General features: G+C 50.1%; 7 protein-coding genes across 7 annotated transcripts; 3 read left to right on the top strand and 4 right to left on the bottom strand.

Annotated features, from left to right (window-relative positions):
• Nucleotides 1–634: 634 nt before the first annotated feature.
• Nucleotides 635–2,550, bottom strand: TGAM01_v202393 (hypothetical protein; the record flags this gene model as incomplete). Its single annotated transcript, XM_018804908.1, has 2 exons — nt 635–1,636; nt 1,687–2,550. The coding sequence occupies 2 exons, from the start codon at nt 2,548–2,550 to the stop codon at nt 635–637; spliced, it is 1,866 nt and encodes a 621-aa protein (XP_018661899.1).
• A 3,215-nt stretch (nt 2,551–5,765) lies between these two features.
• On the bottom strand, nt 5,766–9,218 carry TGAM01_v202392 (phosphorylase superfamily protein; the record flags this gene model as incomplete). The annotated part of the gene is made up of 1 exon (XM_024548992.1): nt 5,766–9,218. The coding sequence occupies one exon, from the start codon at nt 9,216–9,218 to the stop codon at nt 5,766–5,768; it is 3,453 nt and encodes a 1,150-aa protein (XP_024406231.1).
• Nucleotides 9,219–10,194: 976 nt separating this feature from the next.
• TGAM01_v202391 (hypothetical protein) lies at nt 10,195–11,204 on the top strand (the record flags this gene model as incomplete). Its single annotated transcript, XM_018804910.1, has 3 exons — nt 10,195–10,209; nt 10,291–10,525; nt 10,711–11,204. 3 exons carry the CDS (start codon nt 10,195–10,197, stop codon nt 11,202–11,204), a joined length of 744 nt encoding a protein of 247 aa, XP_018661901.1.
• A 110-nt stretch (nt 11,205–11,314) lies between these two features.
• On the bottom strand, nt 11,315–17,957 carry TGAM01_v202390 (translation factor GUF1, mitochondrial; the record flags this gene model as incomplete). The annotated part of the gene is made up of 7 exons (XM_024548991.1): nt 11,315–11,714; nt 11,782–11,964; nt 12,033–13,132; nt 13,188–13,571; nt 14,108–14,283; nt 14,357–16,799; nt 16,905–17,957. The coding sequence occupies 7 exons, from the start codon at nt 17,955–17,957 to the stop codon at nt 11,315–11,317; spliced, it is 5,739 nt and encodes a 1,912-aa protein (XP_024406230.1).
• A 95-nt stretch (nt 17,958–18,052) lies between these two features.
• TGAM01_v202389 (hypothetical protein) lies at nt 18,053–20,962 on the top strand (the record flags this gene model as incomplete). The annotated part of the gene is made up of 3 exons (XM_018804912.1): nt 18,053–18,748; nt 19,150–19,201; nt 19,263–20,962. 3 exons carry the CDS (start codon nt 18,053–18,055, stop codon nt 20,960–20,962), a joined length of 2,448 nt encoding a protein of 815 aa, XP_018661903.1.
• A 232-nt stretch (nt 20,963–21,194) lies between these two features.
• TGAM01_v202388 (vacuolar ATPase) lies at nt 21,195–21,999 on the bottom strand (the record flags this gene model as incomplete). The annotated part of the gene is made up of 4 exons (XM_024548990.1): nt 21,195–21,347; nt 21,413–21,580; nt 21,652–21,660; nt 21,997–21,999. The coding sequence occupies 4 exons, from the start codon at nt 21,997–21,999 to the stop codon at nt 21,195–21,197; spliced, it is 333 nt and encodes a 110-aa protein (XP_024406229.1).
• Nucleotides 22,000–22,686: 687 nt separating this feature from the next.
• On the top strand, nt 22,687–22,956 carry TGAM01_v202387 (hypothetical protein; the record flags this gene model as incomplete). The annotated part of the gene is made up of 1 exon (XM_018804914.1): nt 22,687–22,956. One exon carries the CDS (start codon nt 22,687–22,689, stop codon nt 22,954–22,956), a length of 270 nt encoding a protein of 89 aa, XP_018661905.1.
• Nucleotides 22,957–23,242: the final 286 nt, after the last annotated feature.

Raw genomic sequence — 23,242 nt, 5'->3', positions numbered from 1 at the left:
CTTTCCGGCCAGGTGGTAGCCATACGCTGCTCGAGGGGAAGAGAGAGAAGATGCAATATTTAAGAGGCTTATGTGATGGATGGGATGCCTGCTGAGGTGCTCAAACGGGAGTGACTTTGTTATATACCCTTGTGTTGGTGGTTGCTCGTATGAATATCTAGTATTTTATGTACGGTAGCGCAATAAAGGACGCCGGTCATTGATGATGACGGGTCTGAATCTGCTTTTACTTGATATTGGAATTGGCCAGTGTTTCAAATATCCATCAGGAAGGCGAGCACGAACTGGCTCTTGTATTCTGCTGCTTCTGCTGCCTCTGCTGCTTCTGCTGCCTCTGCTGCTTCTGCTGCCTCTGCTGCTTCTGCTGCCTCTGCTGCTTCTGCTGCCTCTGCTGCTTCTGCTGCCTCTGCTGCTTCTGCTGCCTCTGCCAAGTGTAATGGCAGTTAATTGTCTCCATGCATGGACCGGCTGTCTTGTTATGTCGCTGCTACGGCGAATGATTCTGAGGCTGGGATAGTGAATAATCGTCCTCATTTTTATATACTAGTTCTCTACTTATATGGGTATCAAGTCATCAATAGCCTATCCTTGCTGCTGTAAACGCTTCCTAAACATTCCAAGCCAAGTCAATCTTCTACTCCAATCCAAGCGGCGTCCGTCTGACTCGACCGGGCTGCTCCACCCCATACATGGCCTTCCACGCCGTCTCGTCAACGTCAAAATTCTTAGACACCTCAAAGGCATTGCACTTTGCGTCCCACGGCCCGCAGTCGGCCTCGCACACCGTGCCGCTCTTGGGCATCGTGCCCTGGGAGAGATAGTCTGCGACAATCTTCCAGGTGCACTTGCTCGGCGCGCTGGCCCAGGCCGTGTGGCCGAAGCTCTTCTGCCTCACAATGACGGACCCGGCGTGGCTGCTGGCCGCCTCTTCTGCGAGGCTGAACGGCGTCACGGGATCGAGATGCGAGCTGAGGAACAGCAGCGGCGCGGCTGGACGGTCCGTCTCGAGGTTGGCGCTGTGCGTGGGCGTGCGGAAGGGGCCTTGGAAGTCCCAGTTGGCGCGGAATGGCCAGGTCGCGCACTTGAAGCGGATCGAGGCCCACGAGAAGCCAAAGAGCTTGGACTGCTTGCGCTGCTGAGAGACGTGATCCGTCCACCAGTCGATGGCGCGGTTGCTGATGTCCGAGCCGTCGCCGCAGAGAACCGCCGCGCCCTGCTCGTCCTTGACTTGCGGCATGCCTGAGGCTGAGACGTTGCTGCCCTTGCCGCGTAACGCATCTCCCAGCTTGGGTATCTCCAAACCAGCCCACTGGGACCACTGATCCGGCGATTCCCTCATGCCCTGGTGGAGCGCCTGCGCAAGAGGCAGAAAGTGCTGCAGAGGGCTGTACAGGGCGTTGGCAACAATACGGCGAATGTCTTCCCCCCTGAGCGCCATGAGCCCGCCGGAAGACGAGTTTACGACCATGGGATACTCGTCGAGGCGGTTGACCCATTTGTGGAAGCGTTTTTGGGCGGCTTCCCAGTCCTTGTCGGTCTTGAGAAAGGGGCATTTTTCGTAGCTGTTGGTTTTGAAGCAGGATTTCCAGAAGTGGGCGAAGAGTTTGTCTGCGTCTTGGGTGTTGGAGAGCCAGCCCTGGATATTGGTCAGATAAAGAACAAAATGATGGAATGTTACAGACTTACAGAACCAGCGGCATAGTCTCTCGGGTCCATCACGCCGTCGAGAACCATCCGTCCAACTCGGCCGGGGAACATGGACGCAAAGTAGTTGCCCAGGACACTGCCGTAAGACCAGCCAATATACTGGATCCGGGCAACTGTCGCGTCCATGTTTTTCTCGGGTTTCTCGTTCTTCTTGTTCTCTTCGCTGTTCTCGTTATTCTTCTCGCGCATCCTCAACTCGTCAATCTTGTCTACCATTTCGACCATATCGCGAGCCACGCTCGGGGTGTTGACAAACTTCATCGCCTCGCCGTCTGGGTTCAGGGCATCCTCCTCTTTGCATCGCAGAGATTGGAATCCCATGAGGCCCAGACCATAGCCGATGGCTTTCTCCGAGTCTAGCGGGCCTCTGCCATGGTTTTCCAAAGCGAAGGATGTGCGGACAAGTTGGTCTGAGCGAAAGCAGTCCACCGATGGCGTGGTCCTCCCAACTCCTCGAGGGTCAAATGAAACAATCTCGTAGTGTCGTGTGCCTGGGATGTCAACCAGCAGCCTTTGGATGTTGATGCCCTTTTCGACGAGGTAGCTCACTCCTGAGAGCCCAGGACCTCCTGGATTGACAACAACTGTGCCACCAAAAGTAGCGTCGTCGTCTGGCACAGCAGCTGGTAACTTTATCATCGCAAAGTGCACGAGGCGAGGGTCGCTGGCGTTGCGCCAGTTCAGCGGGACAGAAAGGCGAGCACACTTGAAGCCATTGTAGCAGTCATGGTACTCGAGACGGCGGTTTGGGACGATGGAGGCCCACTCGAATTCTTGGATTGGGCCTGTTGAGTTTGAAACGGGCGCGGTTCCAGCTGTAAAAGTAGCTGCGAGAAGGACCATTTGGATGATTTGAAGAAACAACATCTTCATTGCTCGCCCTTTTTTCCTTTTTCCTTTTTCTTTTTTCCTTTTTCCTTTTTGACTACTTCACATAGACAAACTGGGCCGCGTGGATGCAGCTTAGTAAGATGGAAGTGGAAGCATATGTCAAAAGTCAAGATCAAAGTCAAGATCAAAGTCAAGGTCAAAGTCAAGGTCAAAGTCAAGGTCAAAGTCAAGATCAAAGTCAAGATCAAAAGAGTCAAAGGAGGACTCGAGAGGAGATTCGCGGGAAGATTCAGCAGCGAGCTCAAAGACAGGGTAAAAAGAATACTCGAAAAAGAATGAAGCAAGCAAGGAAAAAAGGATAAAATAGTTTAATTGAAAATAAAACGAGGCATGGGAGTAATAGATGAGGACTGCCTATAACGATGGAGAAGAATATTTCAGCTCTCTGATCAGGAGGGGCAGGGCCTTCTCACAGTCCTCGAATCCAGGCAGTCCACGTACGCGCTTCAGACTAGCATCACCTCGCTTGACAAAATGCCGCAACAACTCCATCATAAACGTGTCGAGCTGGGCCTGGAACCATATCAACCGAGACTCTCGTGGATATTGGGGCCGCGTGCCTCTGAAATCAGGCTCTGACGCGTAACGGCTGTCCACCCAAGGCCCGTTTATGGCGCCTCATTCATCATAATTTGGTTTATTACCGCTGAACAGAGCCATTGACATGGAAAACTTGACGGTTCGATGAGCAAGTCCGATGAAAGCGGCCCCAAGACGAGAGATGCGGAAGGCCCAATGTTGATCTGATTGCTATCGCTTTTGAAAGTTCCGCAATGTAATGATATAGTGGCACTTTACCAGATACGCTGAATTGGATTGCACGTTATAGCAAACGCCAAAGCTCAATGACCTCTCAGGTTTCAACTTCAAAACAAGTTACACGTGCTGTAAATCCGCCACTTTGCTGGTCATATGCCGGATAAGGAAATTGTATCTATTTTTTGAAACGTGTCAACAGTTTTTCCAGATAAGCGAATCTCCGCATAAAGCTTCTTTAGCGGGGGAGTACAAAGAACTTTCGCCCCTTTATCAATATGTGGACAGGATAGGAAGGCGATTAATACCATGGCTGGCAGAAGAGATTCTCTACAAGTTACACTTTGAATATTATATCTGATTACCGACGACAAATGTATCGAGGGACATCTGCCTAGTCCACGAAGGGGGGGAGGTCTCGTTTGTGCCACATATAGATATATAGATAGGTATGTATGACTTGGCGCCTAAGTCGTAGCTTGAGAAGAATTCGAAGCCTGTTTTCCTTATTCAATCTTCCTGCTTCATGACAAAGGATCCCAGATGAAGAACATCGGCTCATCTCACGACTCGCGCAGGTCTCGCTATAGAGACTGAACTTTCAGCTGGGGACTTGCAGCTGGATGATGACTTGCCAGTTAATTAGTGATAATCATGCCTTTAATAGCCTGAATCTCTATCTGCACTCGTCTAGTATATCATTTGCAAGAGGACATGCGATCACTAGACTATTTCCCAATGGCGTCATCTAAGGAGCGGCCTTGATATGACCGCAGCTGCAATACAAAATGAGAATGTTCGTAGGTCATTAATATTGGCACATGTCTGGACAATTATTAAGCTCGGGACACGTTGTATCGGTAGCTCGTTGCCGACGGGCTCAATTGGGGTAAAAAGGCGAATTCTTCGCATAGGAATAAGAAAGCAAGACGTGATGTTGCCGGAGGTCCTACAGCGGCGATAACCCGTAGCCAGCCTAATACAGACATGGCTGGATTCAGATCCCGCTTCTAGTAGACTTCTAGTCTCAATGAGCCTATATTGATTGAAGAAATCCATTCTCCAGGCGGAGTATTCTGTCCGTACGAGACAGTTGGAACGTTTACCCCATTAGGAAACATACAAACCTCCCAACACCGAACCAGTCAAGATGTCTTCCAATATATCGCCAAAACAGGTATCAACAGTACAATTGAAACTGCTAGAAAAAAATGTGGTCCATCTTTTGAGTGAAGCAGTTAGTTTGTGCAACGACATTTCATCTCGTCTGTAACAACAACGACAGGCCATTGATACCTACTAGCTTCGAGTCTGATGTAAAATCAGCAAAGACCAAAGCACAGCGGTTGACTACAGCCTTTCATCAGTTACAACAAGGCCTTCATATTTTTCTTTACGTTCATTTGAATAGCAAATACAGCGGGCTGACATACAACATGAAAACAAATGATATCTCTTACCACTTGTAACAAATATTGTACCAATCTTTCGATCATTCTGATATTGGTATTATTCTAGAATAGGGCTTAGCCCTGAGAAATTATAGGTGCTACTGCCATAAAGAATACATTTCGTTGAGCCCTTCAAAGCAAGTTGGATGCTGAGTATTGTGTTTTAAGCCGCCTTTCTGAGATATTAATGGCCACATAGTTGACTTATAACAGCTGGAGGTTCCATAAAAATGCTAACAAGGTAGTGTCAGTGACATCTTGGTGTATGGTACTGCGCAGGTCTACCTGCATCATGAGATCTTATTACCTACCTTTACAGTTATTCAATTTCATGACAGCCATTTGCATCGTTCAAGCCAAATAATGCAACACTGGGCCAGTATAACACCGACTCCTATCTCAATCACCAGCTCAAGCGGCTCAGTATGTTCGCTACATGAGCTATCGCAAGGGCTAAATGCCGGCATACAATGTTATTTTGACGGGCCGTTTCAGATCTATTTGCTTAGTCGCACCTCGTCAAATACTGCTATACAGGTGTGCTATTGTTTGAATAACAAGGTTCGTTTGACTTGAGCGTCATGATCCTCTAGACCATCATCTTGGTTTTCGAGTCTTGGCATTGCTTAGTACTAATCCAGAAGTCGACCCAAGCGTCCAAATTACGCAAGTTCTATACTAACAATAGGCATAATCAAACGAAGAAGAGCAAGAGCAAAATACACGGCCGAGACTATCGTCATTGTGTCTATAGATGGCATTTTGCTATGCAATGTTATAAATGGCAAAATTTTATCGATTAACTATACATGGTCTTAGCAATAAGTGATTACGGGAAGAGGATACTTCAGAAGAAGATAGCAATCTGCAATAATAAATATAAACATCGCACATTTAATAACGCAACTCTATAATTGAACTTCGCTAACAGTCAGTGTACATGATAAAGCTACATCTAATCTATTTTCTCTTGCTCTCAAGCAGCTTGCGAAGATCATCCCGAATTCTTTGGGTTTCTGGATCATCTTTACCAAATGCCTCCTCTTTTTGCCTAATTACCTCCCGATACAATTCTTCTGACTTCTCATATTTTCCCAGATCTTCGAGCGCAATTGCTAAGGTATACATGCTGTTCAGTGTAGATGGATGATATCTACCAAGCACCTTTTCCTTCCCCTTAAATGCCTCACGATGCATTTCCTCTGATTCTTCATATTTACCTAGATCTCCAAGCGCAATTGCCAAGTTATGCATGCTTTCCAGTGTTTCTGGATCATCTTTACCAAATGCCTCCTCTTTTCGCCTGATTGCCTCTCGATGCAATTCTTCTGACTTCTCATAATTTCCCAGATCTTCGAGCGCAATTGCCAAGTTATCCATGCTTTTCAGTGTAGATGGATGATATCTACCAAGCACCTTTTCCTTCCCCTTAAATGCCTCACGATGCATTTCCTCTGATTCTTCATATTTACCTAGACGTCCAAGCGCACCTGCCAAGTTATCCATACTTCTAAGTGTATATGGATGATCTTTACCATACCTCTGTTCATATTGATTAAGTACTTGTTGATACATGTCCTTTGACTCCTCATATTTGCTTAGATGTCCAAGCACAGACCCAAGGTTTTCCAGGCACCATATAAAATCTAGATTGTCTTTCCCAAGCCTTTGTTCAATTAATTGCAATGTCTGTCGATGCATTTTCTCCGACTCTTCGTATTTGCCTAGATGTGTAAGCTGGCCTGCAAATCCATCCATACTCCGAAGTGTTTTTGGATGATCCATGCCAAGCAACTTCTGCCGCATCTCAAGCACGTGTTGATGCAGGTTCGCTGCCTCCTCATGCTGTCCTAGCTTACTTAATGTAATTGCAAGATCCACCATAGAATCAAGTGTGTCCAGATGGTCTTTGCCAAGCAGCTTCTCCCTACTTTCAAGTACGTGCCGAGAAACTTTCTCTGCTTCTTTGTATTTGCCTGAAAGCCTAAGCACCATTCCGAGATCATTCATGCTTATTAGTGTGGTTGGATGGCATTTGCCAAGCAGCTTCTCATCAAGCTCGAGCACCTGTCGATACATCTTCTCAGCTGTCTGGTATTTCCCTAGAAGATAATTGCACTCAGCAACATTGGAATAAAGTGTAGCTTCTGCTTGCGTGCCTGTCAGATGTTCTGGAAGCTCCAGGATGGCCTGTGCGTGTGGTAGACATCTCGTCCATAAATCTCTAGTCTCATACTCTGGAAACGGCATCACTTCGTTAACCCGCTGAACCGCAGACGCGACGCTCTTCTTTAGCTCCCCTTCTTTTTCTAGCCAGTTTCGCATAGCTAATCGCACAAGGCGGTGCATATCAAACGAACCTCCTCCCTCCTGCTCAGTAATGAAGGCATATCCCTTTAATGTACCAATTGCCCCCACAGTCTCCAGTTTCGTGGATTTGGGTAAAAGGGACCTGGGTATATCTTTCTCCGCCAAGATGCTCATGAACTGAAGGTATTGTGCCGCCAGTGGGTCATTGCGTAAGATTTGGTTGAATGAGATAAGCCATGTCGTAGCCACTGGATTTTGAATCTCTTTGTATCGATGCCTATCCTCAAAATCTTTACTCAGTAAGGTAACCATATCCTTGGAATTTGACTGGCAGAGTTCCAAGTAGTCTATAGTTGATATGCGTTTTGTTGCCATATATGCCGATGCCTGCCTAATAGCAAGCGGCAAGTTTGCCAGAAGATCAAGTAGCTTCTCCGTGGCCTCCATATTATTCGTCTGGCTCTCATTTAGGCCTTTCTGCAGTAAACCAAGGGCTTCGACCTGGCCCATTTCCATGACATTAAAAATGTTCTCCGCGAGAATATCCAGCATTACTGCTGCTTCATGATTACGTGTAGTGAATAAAATGGAACCATTTCGACTGAATGGAAGATGGGCTGAGAGTCCGATATCTCCAGAGAGCAGCGTTATATCGTCCGCGTTATCAATAACTAAGAGCCAACTGCCACTGCTCTCTTTACTCAGGGCAGCTTTGACAAGTAGCATAGTATTAGCGTTATCCTTGTCGATACCCTCGATCTTTAGCTGCTTGCCAATACTGAGGTAGGCATTGTCAAAGCCAGTTGCGTCTACCATCGGCACCCAAAAAATAGAGCAGTCTGGATGCTCGTTATGGAGTCTATAGACAGCCTCCAGCGCAATCTGTGTCTTTCCAACGCCGCCGAGGCCTTCAATAACGGTTCGTTGGCAGTCTTCCTTGTCCGCACCCGGCCGGATCTTTTCCAGAAGGCTTGATAAAATGTCTTCCCTCCCAACAAAGTTGCGGTTTCGCCCAAATGGGACGAGAAAATGACTCTTTGGTGGTCCTTTTTCAAGCCGGCCACTGTTCCTATCCGTTTGAATGTACTGTTCAAGAATCGCCTTTGATACAGAAGCCGCTGCCGCTGCGGCGAAATTCTGCCATAGCTTGTTCTTGTGACAATCGGCATAGTCGCATATACCTTTGACCACAATACATGGCAAATCCTCCCATGCTCCAGCTCCCTCCGTCTCAAACGCAATCACGCCTTCTTTTCTGGCTATCTTGTCACGGTCTTCTCCAGACTTCATGACGGTGTCGCCAGATGCAACTGCGCCAATATAAAGAGCAGGCCCCTGTGCCTCGTCTTGCTCTTTGTTAGTTCGGCTTCTCTCCAGATATTCTTCATCGCATCCCAAATCATCACACGAGGCAGTAAGGGCTTCATCACAAACTGGATGCTTTCTTCCATGGCAGCTGCTGCAGATGCATGTTGCTCGCTCGCGGTGCATATGACGATAGCTTGACTCGAATAGCTTGTCTTTATCCGCCCCAGGATATGTATACTTTTCTCGATGCTTTGGAGCCCTTTCTTGAAGCTGTTTGAGACAATGAGCAGTTCTTTCGTGAAGCTTATCCTGAACGATATCTGTACTGAACTTGCTAAGAAGGCTGCCAATGTTCTTGTCATGTTTGCGTAAATTATCTTCATGTGTATTCTTGCGTATAAACCCATCGGGGTAGTGTCTGCCGAAATCGTATTGAATGACGGAGCTGCTGATAACCACGTCTCCTAGAAAGACATCATCTTCGCCATTACGAGGCACGCCACCACATATCCCTGCTAGGATGACGAGTCTGAGGGCTCCGTAGCTGGACCGCATGTTAGCAGCGGCGGAGGCTGCGTTGGCCTTTCCCTTGTGGGAAAGAAGAGCAAGCACGACATCATGTTTGCCAATGCGGCCGGTTGTGTAGTGATTTAAGTCTCCGGCCGCTCTTCCAAACTGATCCCCGTCTTCATCCCAGAACTCGTCGAAAAGGAGGGAAACCGCATCGTATTCAAGCGGCAGCGCGCAAATGATGGCGATTTCGAAGTCTTCGCGGCGGGATGGTCGCTGCGACATGATGGCCCAATCTCATGCTGACATTTGGAAATTTGGAGTTCGTTTGCAGAATGCGAAACAAAATCATCGGCATTTGCTTCATCCGAAGACTTGGACAGTTCAGAAAGTTCGATGCCCAAAGCAAGATGGGCTGGTGAAGCTATTCTGCAAACATCATGCGGGGAATCAAGGAAGCAGCCAATTATCAGGCTGCAAGCCCCGCCCAGCCAATTCCGCGATTACCTGACGCTCAGCTGGATGGGATGGTCCTTTGCTCAAGGATTGTATAACACGCAATGCGAATTTCAGTTTGCGCCCGTAAGAGCGGAATACGCCATCATCCTCGGTGACTGATCATGTAAAGCAGCATTGATTATAATCTACATGTAGTTGCTCATCACAGGCTGCCAGTAATGATTCAACGGCGTCCAATTCGCGGTTTCCACTACAGTGTACTCAAGATATTGTAGAATACGCCAAATAAACTATATCTCATTTACATGTACCTGTCGACTTCGGACATGGCAGTTGGGAAACAAGTTGAAGGTTAGCAGATCCAGAAGGCCACTATTAGGTATGCGGATGCTTCCGCTTTTCTGGGCCGCTAAGGCTCACTGTTGAGTTGGCTTGGTGCCTGTCACGTACCAGTACGAAGAGACGCGGGAAAGAGATGGCGGGACAGTAAACGGACGAACTTCACGGGTACCTGCCTGGTACAATGGTTTTTCGACTTGGAGTATCCTGAATTCCTCCAATGATGCGAAGACGATGATGTTAAGAACAAGACAAGTTGCATAGTCGATTGAAACATATATAGACTGCCAGGGAGGACACTGCACTAAGCAAACTAAATCTTGATTACCTGATCGGCATCAAACCTTGTGTCTACCCATTGTCGCACTGTCACTCACTCATTGACTCACTCAACTGACTCACTTACATCCATCAACACCACAAACCTCAATATTCACAACCATCACAACCACCACAACCAGCCATGCCTCCCACAATCGTCCTCATCCGCCACGCCCAGGCCCTCCACAACGAAGCCAATAAGTACCCCGATTAACACAAAATTATCCTTAAAAACAAGCATATTCATATCCATATCCCACAGGACCATTTCATCCCCGACCCTCGCCTCACCGACCTTGGCCTCCAGCAATGCGCACAGCTCCGCCAGAACCTCGTCCAGCGCTTCTCGTCGTTCGAGGGCAGAATTGCCATTGTTGCGAGCCCGATGTTGCGGACGCTGCAGACGGCGAGTTTGGCAGCGGATTGGCTGGTTGAAAGAGGAATTATGATTGAGGCGGATGCAGATTGGCAGGGTACGTTGACTTATACCATTCTCTAAAAAAGCATCATCTTCAAAGACATTATGCATTTTCTCAAGCTATTGCCTCATAGCTGAGATGTATCATTATGTCTTTATTTCTCTATTGACTACTATAACTTACTCTCATACACTCTCACGCACTTCATTCACATCTCGCTTACAAACCCAAACAAACAGAAAACTCGGACAAACCCTGCGACACCGGCTCTCCCCCCTCCCACCTCGTCCTCATCAAAGACAACCACACCCGCATCCAATTCACCTCCCCCTCGTTCGACTTCTCCGCCGTCCACCCCCTCTGGCCGGATAAGACTTCTTCCCCCGCGGCCCGCAGCCTCTTTGGCTACACCCGCACTGCCATCCTAGCACGAGCCCGGCGCGCCCTCGAAAAGCTCCGCAAGAGACCCGAGGATCTGATTTTTGTTTTTTCGCACTCGGCGTTTATGAGGACGGCCGTGACGAGCTGGTGGTACTTTAATGCGGATTATCGGATTTTTGACTTTGATGATGAGGGCAAGGATGGGGCGCTGGTGCCGTTGAGGATGGATCAGTCGACGCTGGAGGGGGGTATGGGGTGGTCGTGGCCGAAGAGGGTTGAGGTGGGATATGAGCTTCCGGGTGATTTTGAAGACAACAAAGGAAGCCGTAGTGAGAAGGTGGAGAATTCTTGATGAGATTGTATGATTGGAGATGGCATTGGTAAATCTGTACTCTATATGTAGACGGTCGATTGTATCTTGATTTATAGAATTTATATATACACTGACATAAGACGCTGTCATTATTTTGACAAGAAACTCTGAAATGCCGACTGGTCGATAATCACATTGCCCACCGCTCTAAGCCTCTTCCTTCCCTCCTTTTGCTTCTCCAGTAGTTTTCTCCGTCTGGTGATATCACTGGCATGCAGTTTCGCCAGCACATCTTTTCGGAATGGCTTGATGGTTTCTCGGGCAATCACCTTGTTGCCCACGATAGCTTGAATGACGACCTCAAACATTTGCCGATCGACGTGTTCCTTGAATTTGGTGACCCACTGCCGGCCCAGACGCTCTACCTGCGTCGAATGCACAACTCGGCAAATAGCATCCACAGGCTGTCTATTGACAAGCAGCTGCAGCTTCACAAGCTTGCTCTGCCGCCACCCAGCATCTTCGTAATCAAGAGTTGCATAGCCCTTTCTATAATCCACAGGTCAGTATACCCAGGTTCTAACATGATACTTCTGTGAGCTAAAACAAAACTTACGACACGCCTTTGAGTTTTCCAAACAAGTCATCAACAAGCTGCGAGGCAGGAATATCGTACGTCAGGATAACCTGGTCCGTGTGGAAAAACTCCAAGCTCTGCTGCTCACCACGGTTGCCTTCGCAGAGCTCAATGACTCGGCCGAGGTACTCCTCAGGAACCGTAATTGTCGCCTTGACAAAGCTATCAACATAAAGTTAGTCAAACCACTCAGAGGTAAAGATGTTTTGTGACTGCTCGTTTATACTCACGGTTCGAACAAGGTTGCAGATCTAATATTATGATCGCTCATATCAGGAAACAAAGCCGGGTTCTGCACAACCTCTTCCGACTCGTCCGCGTACACAATCTTCGTCGGCACAGTAGGCTCCGTGATGATAATGTTACGGCCGTGCTCCTGCCTCAGGCGGTCCTGAAAGACGGAGCAGTGAAGACTGCCCAAGAATCCAAGACGCCATCCAGAACCAAGCGCTTCTGAAAAGTCCTTTTGCAGCGTCACGCTGCGGTCGTTGAGAACAAGTTGGTTGATACTATCAGCAAGACGGTGGTAGTCGCTCTGGTCGGTGGGAAAAGCGGCAACGAATACCATGGGCTTCGGTTCTTCGAAGCCCGGGCACGGCTCGAGGGTTTCTTCTTCACCGACTGTGGTGAAAGTGTCTCCCAGCTTGGCGTCTTGAATCCTCTTCATGCCCGGGTTAAAGTATACGTAGCCGACTTGGCCCGCACGCAGAACCGACTGTGGTGTTGCGTTGGGGTATTGAATGCCAACCTGGCCGACGGTATACTTCATGCCCGTACCCAAGGATATCACGTTGTCGCCAGACTTGATCGTTCCATCAAACAGTCTCACCAGAAGAACCACGCCCTTGAACGTATCATACCAAGAATCAACCAAAAGCATTTTCAGCGGCTTATTCTCATCGCCAATAGGGTGCGGAATCCCCTCCACCACCGCCGGCAAAAGATTCGCAACGCCCTTACCCGTCTTCGCGCTCACCATAATCGCCTTCTTGGGATCCAACTCAAAGCTCGTCTCCATCTGGTCCAACACGCGGGGCACATCCGCCGACGGCATATCAATCTTGTTTATGACGGGCACCAGCGCCAGGTCCTGCGCAAACGCGAGGTGGAAGTTGGACACGGTCTGCGCCTGGATGCCCTGGCTGGCGTCAATGAGCAGCAGGGCGCCGCCGCAGCTGGCGTAGGAGCGGGTGACTTCGGCGCGGAAGTCAACGTGGCCGGGGGTGTCGACGAGATGCAGCAGGTAGTCGAGGCCGTCGTGCTTGTAGATCATGGTGCATGTCTGGGCCTTGACCGTGATGCCGCGCTCGCGCTCGACGTCGAGTTTGTCCTACCAACCGTTTAGCTTATGCTGTGAGAAGAGCAGAAGATATCAAATAGCTCACGAGAATCTGCTTGTTCGCATCGCTCGCCGAGATCGTTCCCGTCAGCTCCAGCAGCCGATCGCTCAGCGTGCTCTTGCCATGGTCAATATGCGCCACGATGCAAAAGTTTCGATATCGCTCAATCGGAATCGCCGCAATCCGCGCTTCGAGCTGTGCAGGCGTCGGTTTGGCCTGCGAGGCATACCCGCGATGTCGACTTGACAGCTTGATAGCGATATTGTAGCTGTTGTAGCTGCTAGTCCAGCCGAGCGCCCGACTCCGCGGCGGCGTCGGCCATTGTCGAGTCCAGGCTCGTCCAGCTCTCCCAGCCAGGCTCATCTGGGCATCGACAAAGCTTGCATTGAGCAACGACTGTGCGATGTCGTTGTGGCTTTTGGCGGAAAACTGCAGCGTTTAGAGAGTTGGAGGGTCTCGAAGCTGTGGAGGTTTTGGTAGGTGAATTTTCCTCTTTGGGGCGGATTAGTTCCGCACTTGCGATGACGGCCCCTCCTAAGAGCAACATCAGCTAATGGCATGGCATGATGCTACAGCGGACAAGTAGAATCTCAAATCATAAAAATAATTCTAAACGTCGAATTTCTTCCTCTTGTCACTTGGTTTGCGGTGGTCAGGATGTTTCATCCATTGCCTTGTATCTGAAAGCCGCACCCGTAGTTTATATATACATGTACATGCAGGAATCATGAAGAGCCCACTCATATCTCTCGCAAGCAGAGGCTCGAAACGCGACCTTGTGTCATATATGGGCACTGCACCACACAGCTGCCATTACTATATATAGGTATATATATAATCGTCCAGTCATGAACATTATTCTAAGTTCCAGATTAATTATTTCCGTCTCTTGATCGTAAGGTATCACATTGTATAAAAACACAGCAACTCTTTCTCTTTGTTCTTTTGCCCTCTTATGTAAGAACCCATTCGCTTCCTCTCTTGAGAAACTTGTCTAAAAGTAGGCCAAGATCGGCGAGGACAAACCGACAGATGTAGAAGCCAAAGAATTCGGCTGCGTGGCGTGTGCAAAGCTCCAAGCCGACTTGGGTTTTGTCTGCATGTCGCAGGCCGGGGTCTTCAACTTGTCTTGCGATTTGATCTATACGTCTCAAATTAGCCATCTGGTTATCATCTCCAACAAAGATAAAGGTGTGAGCATGTTGCCAACTTACCAATTGCCTGCGCAGCATCAAATAAACGGGCTAGTGAGCCCATATACATCGCGTTGGGGCCGATAAACTGAGCCTGGCTGACATCTCGCTTGGGCGGACGGCTGGTCGGCTTCGGCGTCATGGGAAGAGTCGCCAGCGTCGTCACCTCTTTGGTCTCCATACTGGCACTACGGTTGCTATATGATCCGCCCAACGCAACGCCCGATGTCTTCGGTCGAAGTCTTCGCCATGAAAATGCGGATGCTTTCCCAGACACACTGCCCGAACGTGGTACATTTGAGCCTCCCTCTCCGTCCACGGAGGCATCTTTGAAGATATGGCCGCCTGAAACTCCAACTTCGCTCCCAAGCTTCCGGGCAAGAGACGATTGGACCTGTTCAAGAACACCCTCCAAGGACTGCATCTCTTCCAATACGGCGTCCGCATCAAACGTGTCAACCTTGGCCAGCTTCAGCAGCGCCGCAGTGAGGAAATCGCAATTTGCAACTTTGTCTTCAACGTTCTTAATCTTGACCCCTTTCACCCGCCAGACATCCCGCGGCACGAACAGTTTCGTGCTGACATAGCCACCCTTGGGGTGCACCAATGTTTGGTAGAGACATCGCATCAGCCAAAACGGTCGTAGCATGAAATCATTAGGACAAGGCTCCAGAGGCGCAGGAACTTCCATTGATACCACCGGACTCTGGGGACCGGGAGTGGCTGCCACATGGAAATTGTCATCAAACAGATGGAGCCCAGCACCACCGCCAGCCTCCGTATTGTCCCTGAATGAAGTAATTAGTGGCGTCGGCAGCGCAGGCACAGCAGGCGCCTTGAAGGGATTACCGTTGCCCATGGGGGTGCCAGGTGATACGTCCGAGTTATCGTCGAGATGTGACACTGACATGTTTCGATTCTTCATGCTTCGCAAGCTGGAAGATGAGAAATTCTTCTTTAGTCTGTGGACGGAAGGCGACGCATTAGCTGCGGTCACATCTTCTCCATCTATCAGCCTCTTTTTAGCACCTGGTGACCCAGGAATCTTTGACTCGTTTTCTGCCGCGTTATGTTGCTTTACGGGTTGGGCGCTGGCTCCTCGAACCAACGCTTCTACCAAGTCCCTGTCCACCGTGCTTGGGGATATTTCGTCGTCGTCATACACTGTTCTGGTATTTGACTGCCCGAGATTCTTGGTTTCAATCTTGAGCTGCTTTGGATTCTGCCCAGACATTCGGCGGTTTCGCACGCCATGGGATGGAGAATTAGAGCCTTTTGGTACTTCCGGTAATGTTGTAGTTGGAGGTGGCGCTGCCGGTTGCATCAAGTTTGAGGTTTGGGGGATTGGCGGTCTCTGAGAAAGAGCAGAAAACGATCGAACGCCTGATATAAAGTCTGGCCTTGTCTCATCTTCATTCCATGCTTCCTGCTGGCTGGCCGACACCGTTGCGGTGTTCGACTGCGGCTGCGCCATGGTAAAATCTTCAATTGCAAAGTCGCGGGTTATCTCGTCCAGTAACCTCTCTTCATCTTCTGAAGAGTCATCCTCGTAGAATCCGTCTGGTGTATATTTATCCTCTTCTTCTTGGAGGTGCTGTTGATTCTGCTGATGCGCTTGTCGTAGCATCGCTAGGTCATCATATGCTTCCTGTTCAGTCTGTCTAACTTGTTCCCGTGCCTTCTCTACCCTTTGCATTACGCTTGCGACGGCGTCTTCACTAGGGTCTATGGTATCATAATCTTCAGGTTCCATAGGCTCGAAACCGTCGTCATATGCAGCTTCGATAGCAGCGTCCAGCGCTGTGTCGAATTCAGCCTCCGTGTTACCGCTGGCAGCCCTAATATGGCGTCGGCGGTAGCCTAGCGATGATGTACGCGAATGTACAGATGAAACAGTTGAGGCACCTGATTCATCAATTGGATCCAACCATGAATTCTGGGTTCCTTCTGTGAAATCTTGCATGTCATAAGGCAGGACGGAGTCGCTAGGCTGTCGCTGGTGGTAGTTTTGGTGATGAGGTTCGTGATGCTCGTGTGCCATCTCGGTGTACTCCTCCGGACGCATCTTCATTGGCGACGGTGAACGAGGTGATAGGGGCGGCGGCGCATACAAAGCCTCTTGTTGACTCTGTGCCCGGAGATTATCTGTAGAGCGAAGTCGCCGAGGAGATCGAGAGAATGAGGACTGCAACATCCCTGGTTCCAAAGTGCGAGTGGGCCTGTCTGTTGTTGTATAATCTTGCTGCCACTGATTCGCAACCGGGGAACTACCATCTCCAATAATACTGATAACTCTTGCCGTTTCAACTCTGGGAGCCTCTTCCATCATCTCATAGTCCTGATGCATGTATAAAGACGCGCTGTAATCCTCGCTTTCTGGGCGGGCGGGTAGAGCCTTGACATTTTCGTCTTGCCAAGGGCCCATTTGATCCAGCTCGTCGATACGGCTGGTGTAAGTTTGGCGCTGGATATATATCATTAGCTCAAGTACATGATGGCCTATGCCTAATCTTTCTCTCCTCTTCATCATCTTCTTGTTCTTCCTTCAACCCAATGGTTCAAAACCTACAATTGTTTCAAGCTTCCGCTTATCCTCATCTCCAGAAGTTCGGTCCAGCACCTGTTGTAACAAATCACAGGCCTCGGCATACGATTCTCGAGCGCCCTCGAAATTCTGAGCATTGTCAAGCTGTACTGCAGTGTTGGCCTTTTGCAGCGCACGAGAGAGCATTGCTTTTTGAGAAGGGTTCTTCTGAGCGCGGGGCTTGCCCAAGTCTCTGCTGCTTTTCCCAGAATGGTCCCTTGAGTGGCCCCTAGGGGCGTATGGGTCGTGGCTATGTTCATGCGGCATCCTGGCGGTGGTCGATGTAGTGGTGGTAGGGTTTGCGTAGGGATTGGGCGATACAGAGCGTAGCTGGCCGTTCTCGTAATGCCTCATGGACATGCTCGACTCCGACCTCATTGGATGTGCCGAAGTGGGAGTCGCGCCGCTGTCTGAAGAGTTGAAACGGCTTTGGCCCGTGTAAGACGGTTTGCGAGGAGGTGCCTGGGCGGGTGGGAGAGGAGGAGGAGGAACCGATGGGGGGGGGAGAGCTGCTTCAAGGCTGGCGCGACGGATACGAGAGTTCGATATCGAGGCCTGGCGAGAGGCATAAGGAGACGTGCGACTGGACGCAGACGAGATGGACGACGTCGACCAGCGGTTGCGGGTCCGAGAGGCTTCCTGCGGCGACGTTCCGGAGCTGGCGCCCCTGTTGAGCTGTGACGACGGTGTTGACGGCCGCTTGAGGCTGACGGGGGGGTGCACGGGACCGCGATGCGTCTGCTGGTTGGCGTTTGCGTGGTGAGGCGGCGAGCCAGTATTAATAGCAGCAGCAGTGCTGGCGCTGGGCGGCGAGCCGTGCAGCGGCGGGATCAGCGACGAGCTTCGCGGCAGGCGGGCAGACGAGAAGACGGAGCGCAGAACGGGCGTCTTGGGGCTCGACAGCACGGCCTCGATGCCGGGAGCCTCTCGTGACGACGCCTGCGGCGGTGGCGGCGGCGGCGACGAGGGTTCTATGGGAGCAGCGCGAGTTGCTCGGCGGGAGAGGATGTTATCGTCAAAGGGATGCGACTGCTGCATGCTCTGCAAAGTGCTGGATTGGGAGCAGGCTCCTGTGTCAGCCAATAGTCGCCTCGTCCGGGCCCAATCTTACTCGTACAACGTGGGTCGTGGAGATGTGCAGGCCTGGATATCGCGCTTGTGCGGCAGATAGCCATGACCACAAGCAAGATCCGGACTTGATGTTTTGTTTTAGCGAACTCGAGCTGGAGGCCAGATTCGATTCGCGGCGGAATTACTATGAGAGGAAGAGACACAGAAAGAACGCTCAGATCGGCCGCATCCCAACGCAGCTGCTGCAAATCCCGTCTGCACGTACCCAGACAAGAGTCGAGAAAATCGGGGATTTGGATGGACGTTCCCTAGCCGGTGGATCGTGGGGAGAGAGGCCAGGCTGGGAGTTGCTTCTGCTGCGAAGCACCGGCGCACCCTCAAGTACCGGTACGTGTGCCTGGCGCTGGCGAGGATCAGAAGCCGCCCACAGCGCCCACAGCGCCTGGCATGCACCGCTGATCACAGCACAGCGCTCACCGCCGCAACCATGTGGTGCTACCACACGATATTACCGCTGTCAGGCCCGCCGCTGCCAGGCCACAATAGCTGCCCCCCCTGATAGAGACCATCGGCCGTCTGGAGTTTCTCGCTTGAGGCTAAGAGGCGCCTGTCCCAGCAGCTTGTCGCCTAGTGCCAAAATCGCAGGCCAATGCCGCTGCATGGAGCCCTTAAAACCGACCCCTAACCCACAGCGTCTCGTCCCCTTTTCCAACCCCTGGCCGCTGTGCTGCTCCAAACGGACGGGTACCAGTATACTAGTGCGTATTTGGGCCAAAGTAGGAAATGCCAGGCTGTCAGGCATTCTAATTGGCCAATGCATCTTTGAATGTCTGGCATGGCATGAACTAGCCCATATGGGAGTTGGGGCCCCGTTAGCGGATCAATGCCTCTGTAGAGCGCAAATCCGGAGTAGAACCTTATCGCCCCGCGAGTGCCGTAACTGAAGGACAGGGGCCGCGATAAAGGCGCCAGAGCTCCATGTGCCTATGATGCTAGAAGCTTAGTGTGCATAGCAGCTACAACTCGATAGATATCACCACGAGAGCTCTTGAATAGACACAATGGCGAGCGTTGATGACATTTTCAAGGTATGGGAAAGAATATGATCGTTGGGATTATCGCATTGCCACGTGTATTGTTGCTAATTACCTGCTCTCAGGCATCAGGCTCCACCAGCAAGCGAAAACTTGAGCAGCCAATTCGCGACCCCAGTAAGTGAGAACACGAGATGGCATCACGATGCATTGACAAGAATATACTCTAGCACTATAGTTGGTTTGATGCTAACCAATTGGCTACACTTTTCAGATGAAATTTACAAAGCCACCAAACTGAGCGATCGCACCGCCAATCGCCATGCCCAAGTCGAAGACGAAGTAGAAGAGAATCCCGCCGAGGACGACGAATTCGGTCCTGAATTGCCACCAGAAGACGACGCCGGCGATGACGAAGAAGGCCGCTTCTTCGGTGGCGGCATCTCCAAACAAGAATCCGAGATTCTCGATTTCGTCGACAAGGCCGAAGCGGGCGGCGAACTGGGCAAGATAGACAGCGCCTGGCTTAGAAGAACGGCGCTCAACCTCGAGAAGCTCATCACCAAGAATTCGGAGCTGCGCGCCAGGTTCGAGGACGAGCCGCACAAATTCATCGACAGCGAAGCCGACCTCGATGCCGAAATCAAGAACCTCTCTCTGCTTGCTGAGTCTTCGGAGCTGTACGAGGAGTTTGTCAAGCTGGGGAGCGCGGGCAGCTTGGTCAGCCTGCTGACGCACGAGAATACAGACATTGCGATTGATGCAATTGAGATTATTGGAGAGCTCACAGACGATGATGTTGTTACGGAGACTGAGCAATGGGACACGTTAGTTGGCGCATTAATTGACAGCGACCTGTTTGGTCTGCTAGTCTCCAACTTGACTCGCTTCAACGAAGACGACGAGTCCGACCGCACAGGCGTCTATCACTCTCTCAGCGTGTTAGAAAACCTCAGCTCCCAGAAAGCCGTCACCACGCGAATGTGCGAGGAGGATGCCCTGCTAAAGTGGCTGCTGCAGCGCATTCAGCGCACCGAATCGCCAGTGACCCAGAACAAGCAGTATGCTGCAGAGATCCTGGCCATCCTCGCCCAGACAGCGCCCGAAAACTGCGAAAAGCTCATCGGCCTAGACATCATCGACACTATGCTCCAGCTAGTAGCTCCCTATCGTCGGCGAGATCCAGAAAAGGGAAGCCCGGAGGAGGAATTTGTTGAGAATTTATTCGAAAGCCTTACATGTCTCGTTGACATTGCTGCCGGGAGAGCCAAGTTCCTCGAAGCTGAAGGAACCGAGCTCTGTCTCATCATGGTCAAGGAGAGCAAAATGGCAAAGAACCCGTCATTACGCCTGTTGGATCACGCGACAGGCGGCGCCACCAGCGTCGAGATATGCCAAAGAATAGTCGAGGCAGGAGGACTGAAAACCACATTCACCCTGTTCAACAAGACGCAGGACAACCGCCTCATTGGGCCGCTGCTGTCCATCTTCTCCTCCATGCTGCGACTATTGCCTGCCGAATCCGCGGAGCGGATACGCCTGCTGGCCAAATTCGTCGAAAAGGACTACGAAAAGACGGCAAAGCTGGTAAAGCTACATAGAGACTATACCACGCGCATTAAGGCCGCCGAAGAAGCGCATCAACTAGAGTCGATCAACTCACGCGACGCAGAGGAGGATCGTGAGATTCAGCTGCTCTCGCGGAAGATGGACGCCGGACTTTTCAACCTCCAGCTCGCCGACGTCATTCTGGCGTGGCTCATCGCCGAGGACGGCGGCGCAAATCAGAAAATTAAGCGGCTGCTAGCGGAGACAGACGATGACTTTAAATCGATACAGAAGACGCTCAAAGAGCAGTTGAAGGAGTTGGATACCACGGAGGAAGACAGCAAGGATATGGGCGAGATGCTGAGCACCCTCATAGATTTCCTTGATTAATTTGAAAACCCCAGCAGAAAAGCGCAAGTAATAATGAGCAAAATGTAGTTTTAAATATAAGTTAATGTGCAAACTTGATGGAGCATAGCATCAGTACCGAAATAGTACGAGCGTTTCCATCATCATTCTCCCCCTAGCCGCTAGTACATAAAGTTCAATCCCAAATTATCCTCTCCTTCAATATACACTCCCACAACAACAGCAACAGCCACATTTTATCGTAATTTCAAATTCACGCAGCCACAGGCTTAACGTCAAACACCGCCTGCAGCAGGTTCTTCACAACGGTATCCTGGTTCTTCTTGCCGGCCTCCTTAATCACCTCAATCTGCTTCTCGGCCTCCTTGCTAGCTTCCTGCTCGGCGGCCTCGTTACCCTTGCTGTGCTATAATCGGTAAATGCGTTAGGTCAGGTTCTTTATTATGATCTTGATGGGCTGTATATCCGTACCTCGGCTTCAAACTTCTTGAACTCGTCTTCCTTCTTGGCCTTGTAATCGGCGATTTCCTTCTTGGCTTCGTCACGGGCCTCCTTGACGCGCTTGGTTCGGACTATATGCGTCGTTTGTATGTCAGAATTGCAGTTTCTCGCTGCGGATTCGTGTATTCTCGCATTGCGCTCTGCCAAACAGAGAGATCGGGGTGCGGGTGCGGTTGCGGTGGCGGTTGCGGTAAATGGTCATCACTCACATTCTCGAGCTATATGCACACAAGCCAAAGTCAGTCAAAGCCCGGGAGAGAAACGTAGGCCGAATAGGATGGGGCCAACATACCCTTCTGCACAATCTTGGATGCCTCTCTCTCAGCCTACCAACAGCATCAGCACCACGAACCATCATCGCCCCGAGATCTTCCTCGTCATTTCGATCCCATGGAAAGAGTCGTGAAAAATGCATGCGCGCATGTCGTCAATACATACATCGAGAAGGGTCTGAATACCCGCCGAGTTCTGTGCAGACTGGTTTCCATAAACGTCAGCTTCCTGAAGCTACTACTCCCCCCCTCTGGACAACAGCAATGCGCGCGCGCACTCACCATGATTGATGGCTTGACGGTAGATATTAAAGAACTCGCTCAACTACAAAGAAAGGAGAAGAAAAGGAATGGAAATCGGTTCGAGGCGCAGAGCTGTAAAGTCGCAGAATGCAGTGATGTCTCTGGTGAGCTTAGCTTCCAGCTTCATGCAAAGGATAGATGGGATGCCGCCTTAGGTAATGCCGGTTGTCGTCACAGCTTTTCGGCGTGGGCTCGGCCTTAGAAGTGCGTTCCTAAAGTACCTCACTCTAGCACCACTAACTGTGCAACGGCAAACTTTTAAGCTGAAACTGTTACTGCATCCCGCCAACGGTACTTGACTCCTCTATAATGCTACCTAAATCGAACCCATCCAGGCCACCCACACAACAGATAAGCTTCACGGGCAATTATCGTCTAAAACTTCATTCGTATATTCGCGCCATTTCATTCGCCAACGACTAAACATCCACACACTCGCCCATTTCCCATCTTCTGATTAGCCTCTTATACAGATCACGCCAAAATATCGAGCCAATCTTTTCATATCTCCACGGGAAGGCTTGCACGCAACTCAATTCCCCATCAGAGAAGAGAGAAAATTAAATATACTCGCCATGTCTCAAGCATCTAGAATTGCCCTCGCCACAACAACCACTTTCACCTGTGGAATGATTGCATGGGTTCATTTCAGACAAAGAGAAGAGAAAAATGTACGTCTTGCTTTCTTTGTCTATCCGCTCGCCATGGTTTTCATCTTTCATCTTCATCAGCTACCTCGTCTGTTTCCTGCTAACCAACATCTTTGTACAAAAGACGATGCACCAGGGTGTTGTCCGCGATATGGAGCGACAGCGCGTCAAGAGAGAGCGTGAGCTGGATTTTGATATGCAGCGCCAGTTGGAGGCAGAGTACAAGCTTGAACAGAACGTTCACAACTCACTGGAACCTCTGGGCAACAATTCTGCTCCGCCAAAGTAGCGGCAACCTCTTCAAGACATTTATTCACATCATGTATCACGATGAGCGAGCTTAGAGATTCATGTTTGTCTTACTTTTTTGTTTCTTTATTGTATTATTCTTATCTACATGTACAAATCATACTCTCCGCTCAGCAATTATGTAGCTGGCGTAGCAATGGGAGTGAAGCCCCCCATGTCCATTCTGTCTTGAAGCAATTTCCACTTTCTACCAATCTTCAAAAGATGTACGAAAAATGAACTTTTTAGCCCTTGTGGCAACCATATTATGCAGCATTTGTAATCCA

The sequence above is a fragment of the Trichoderma gamsii genome, assembly GCF_001481775.2.
Source record: "Trichoderma gamsii strain T6085 chromosome Unknown Scaffold_6.2, whole genome shotgun sequence".
In the NCBI taxonomy this organism is placed as follows: Eukaryota; Fungi; Ascomycota; class Sordariomycetes; order Hypocreales; family Hypocreaceae; genus Trichoderma; species Trichoderma gamsii.
This window is presented reverse-complemented; position numbering and strand designations above follow the sequence as displayed.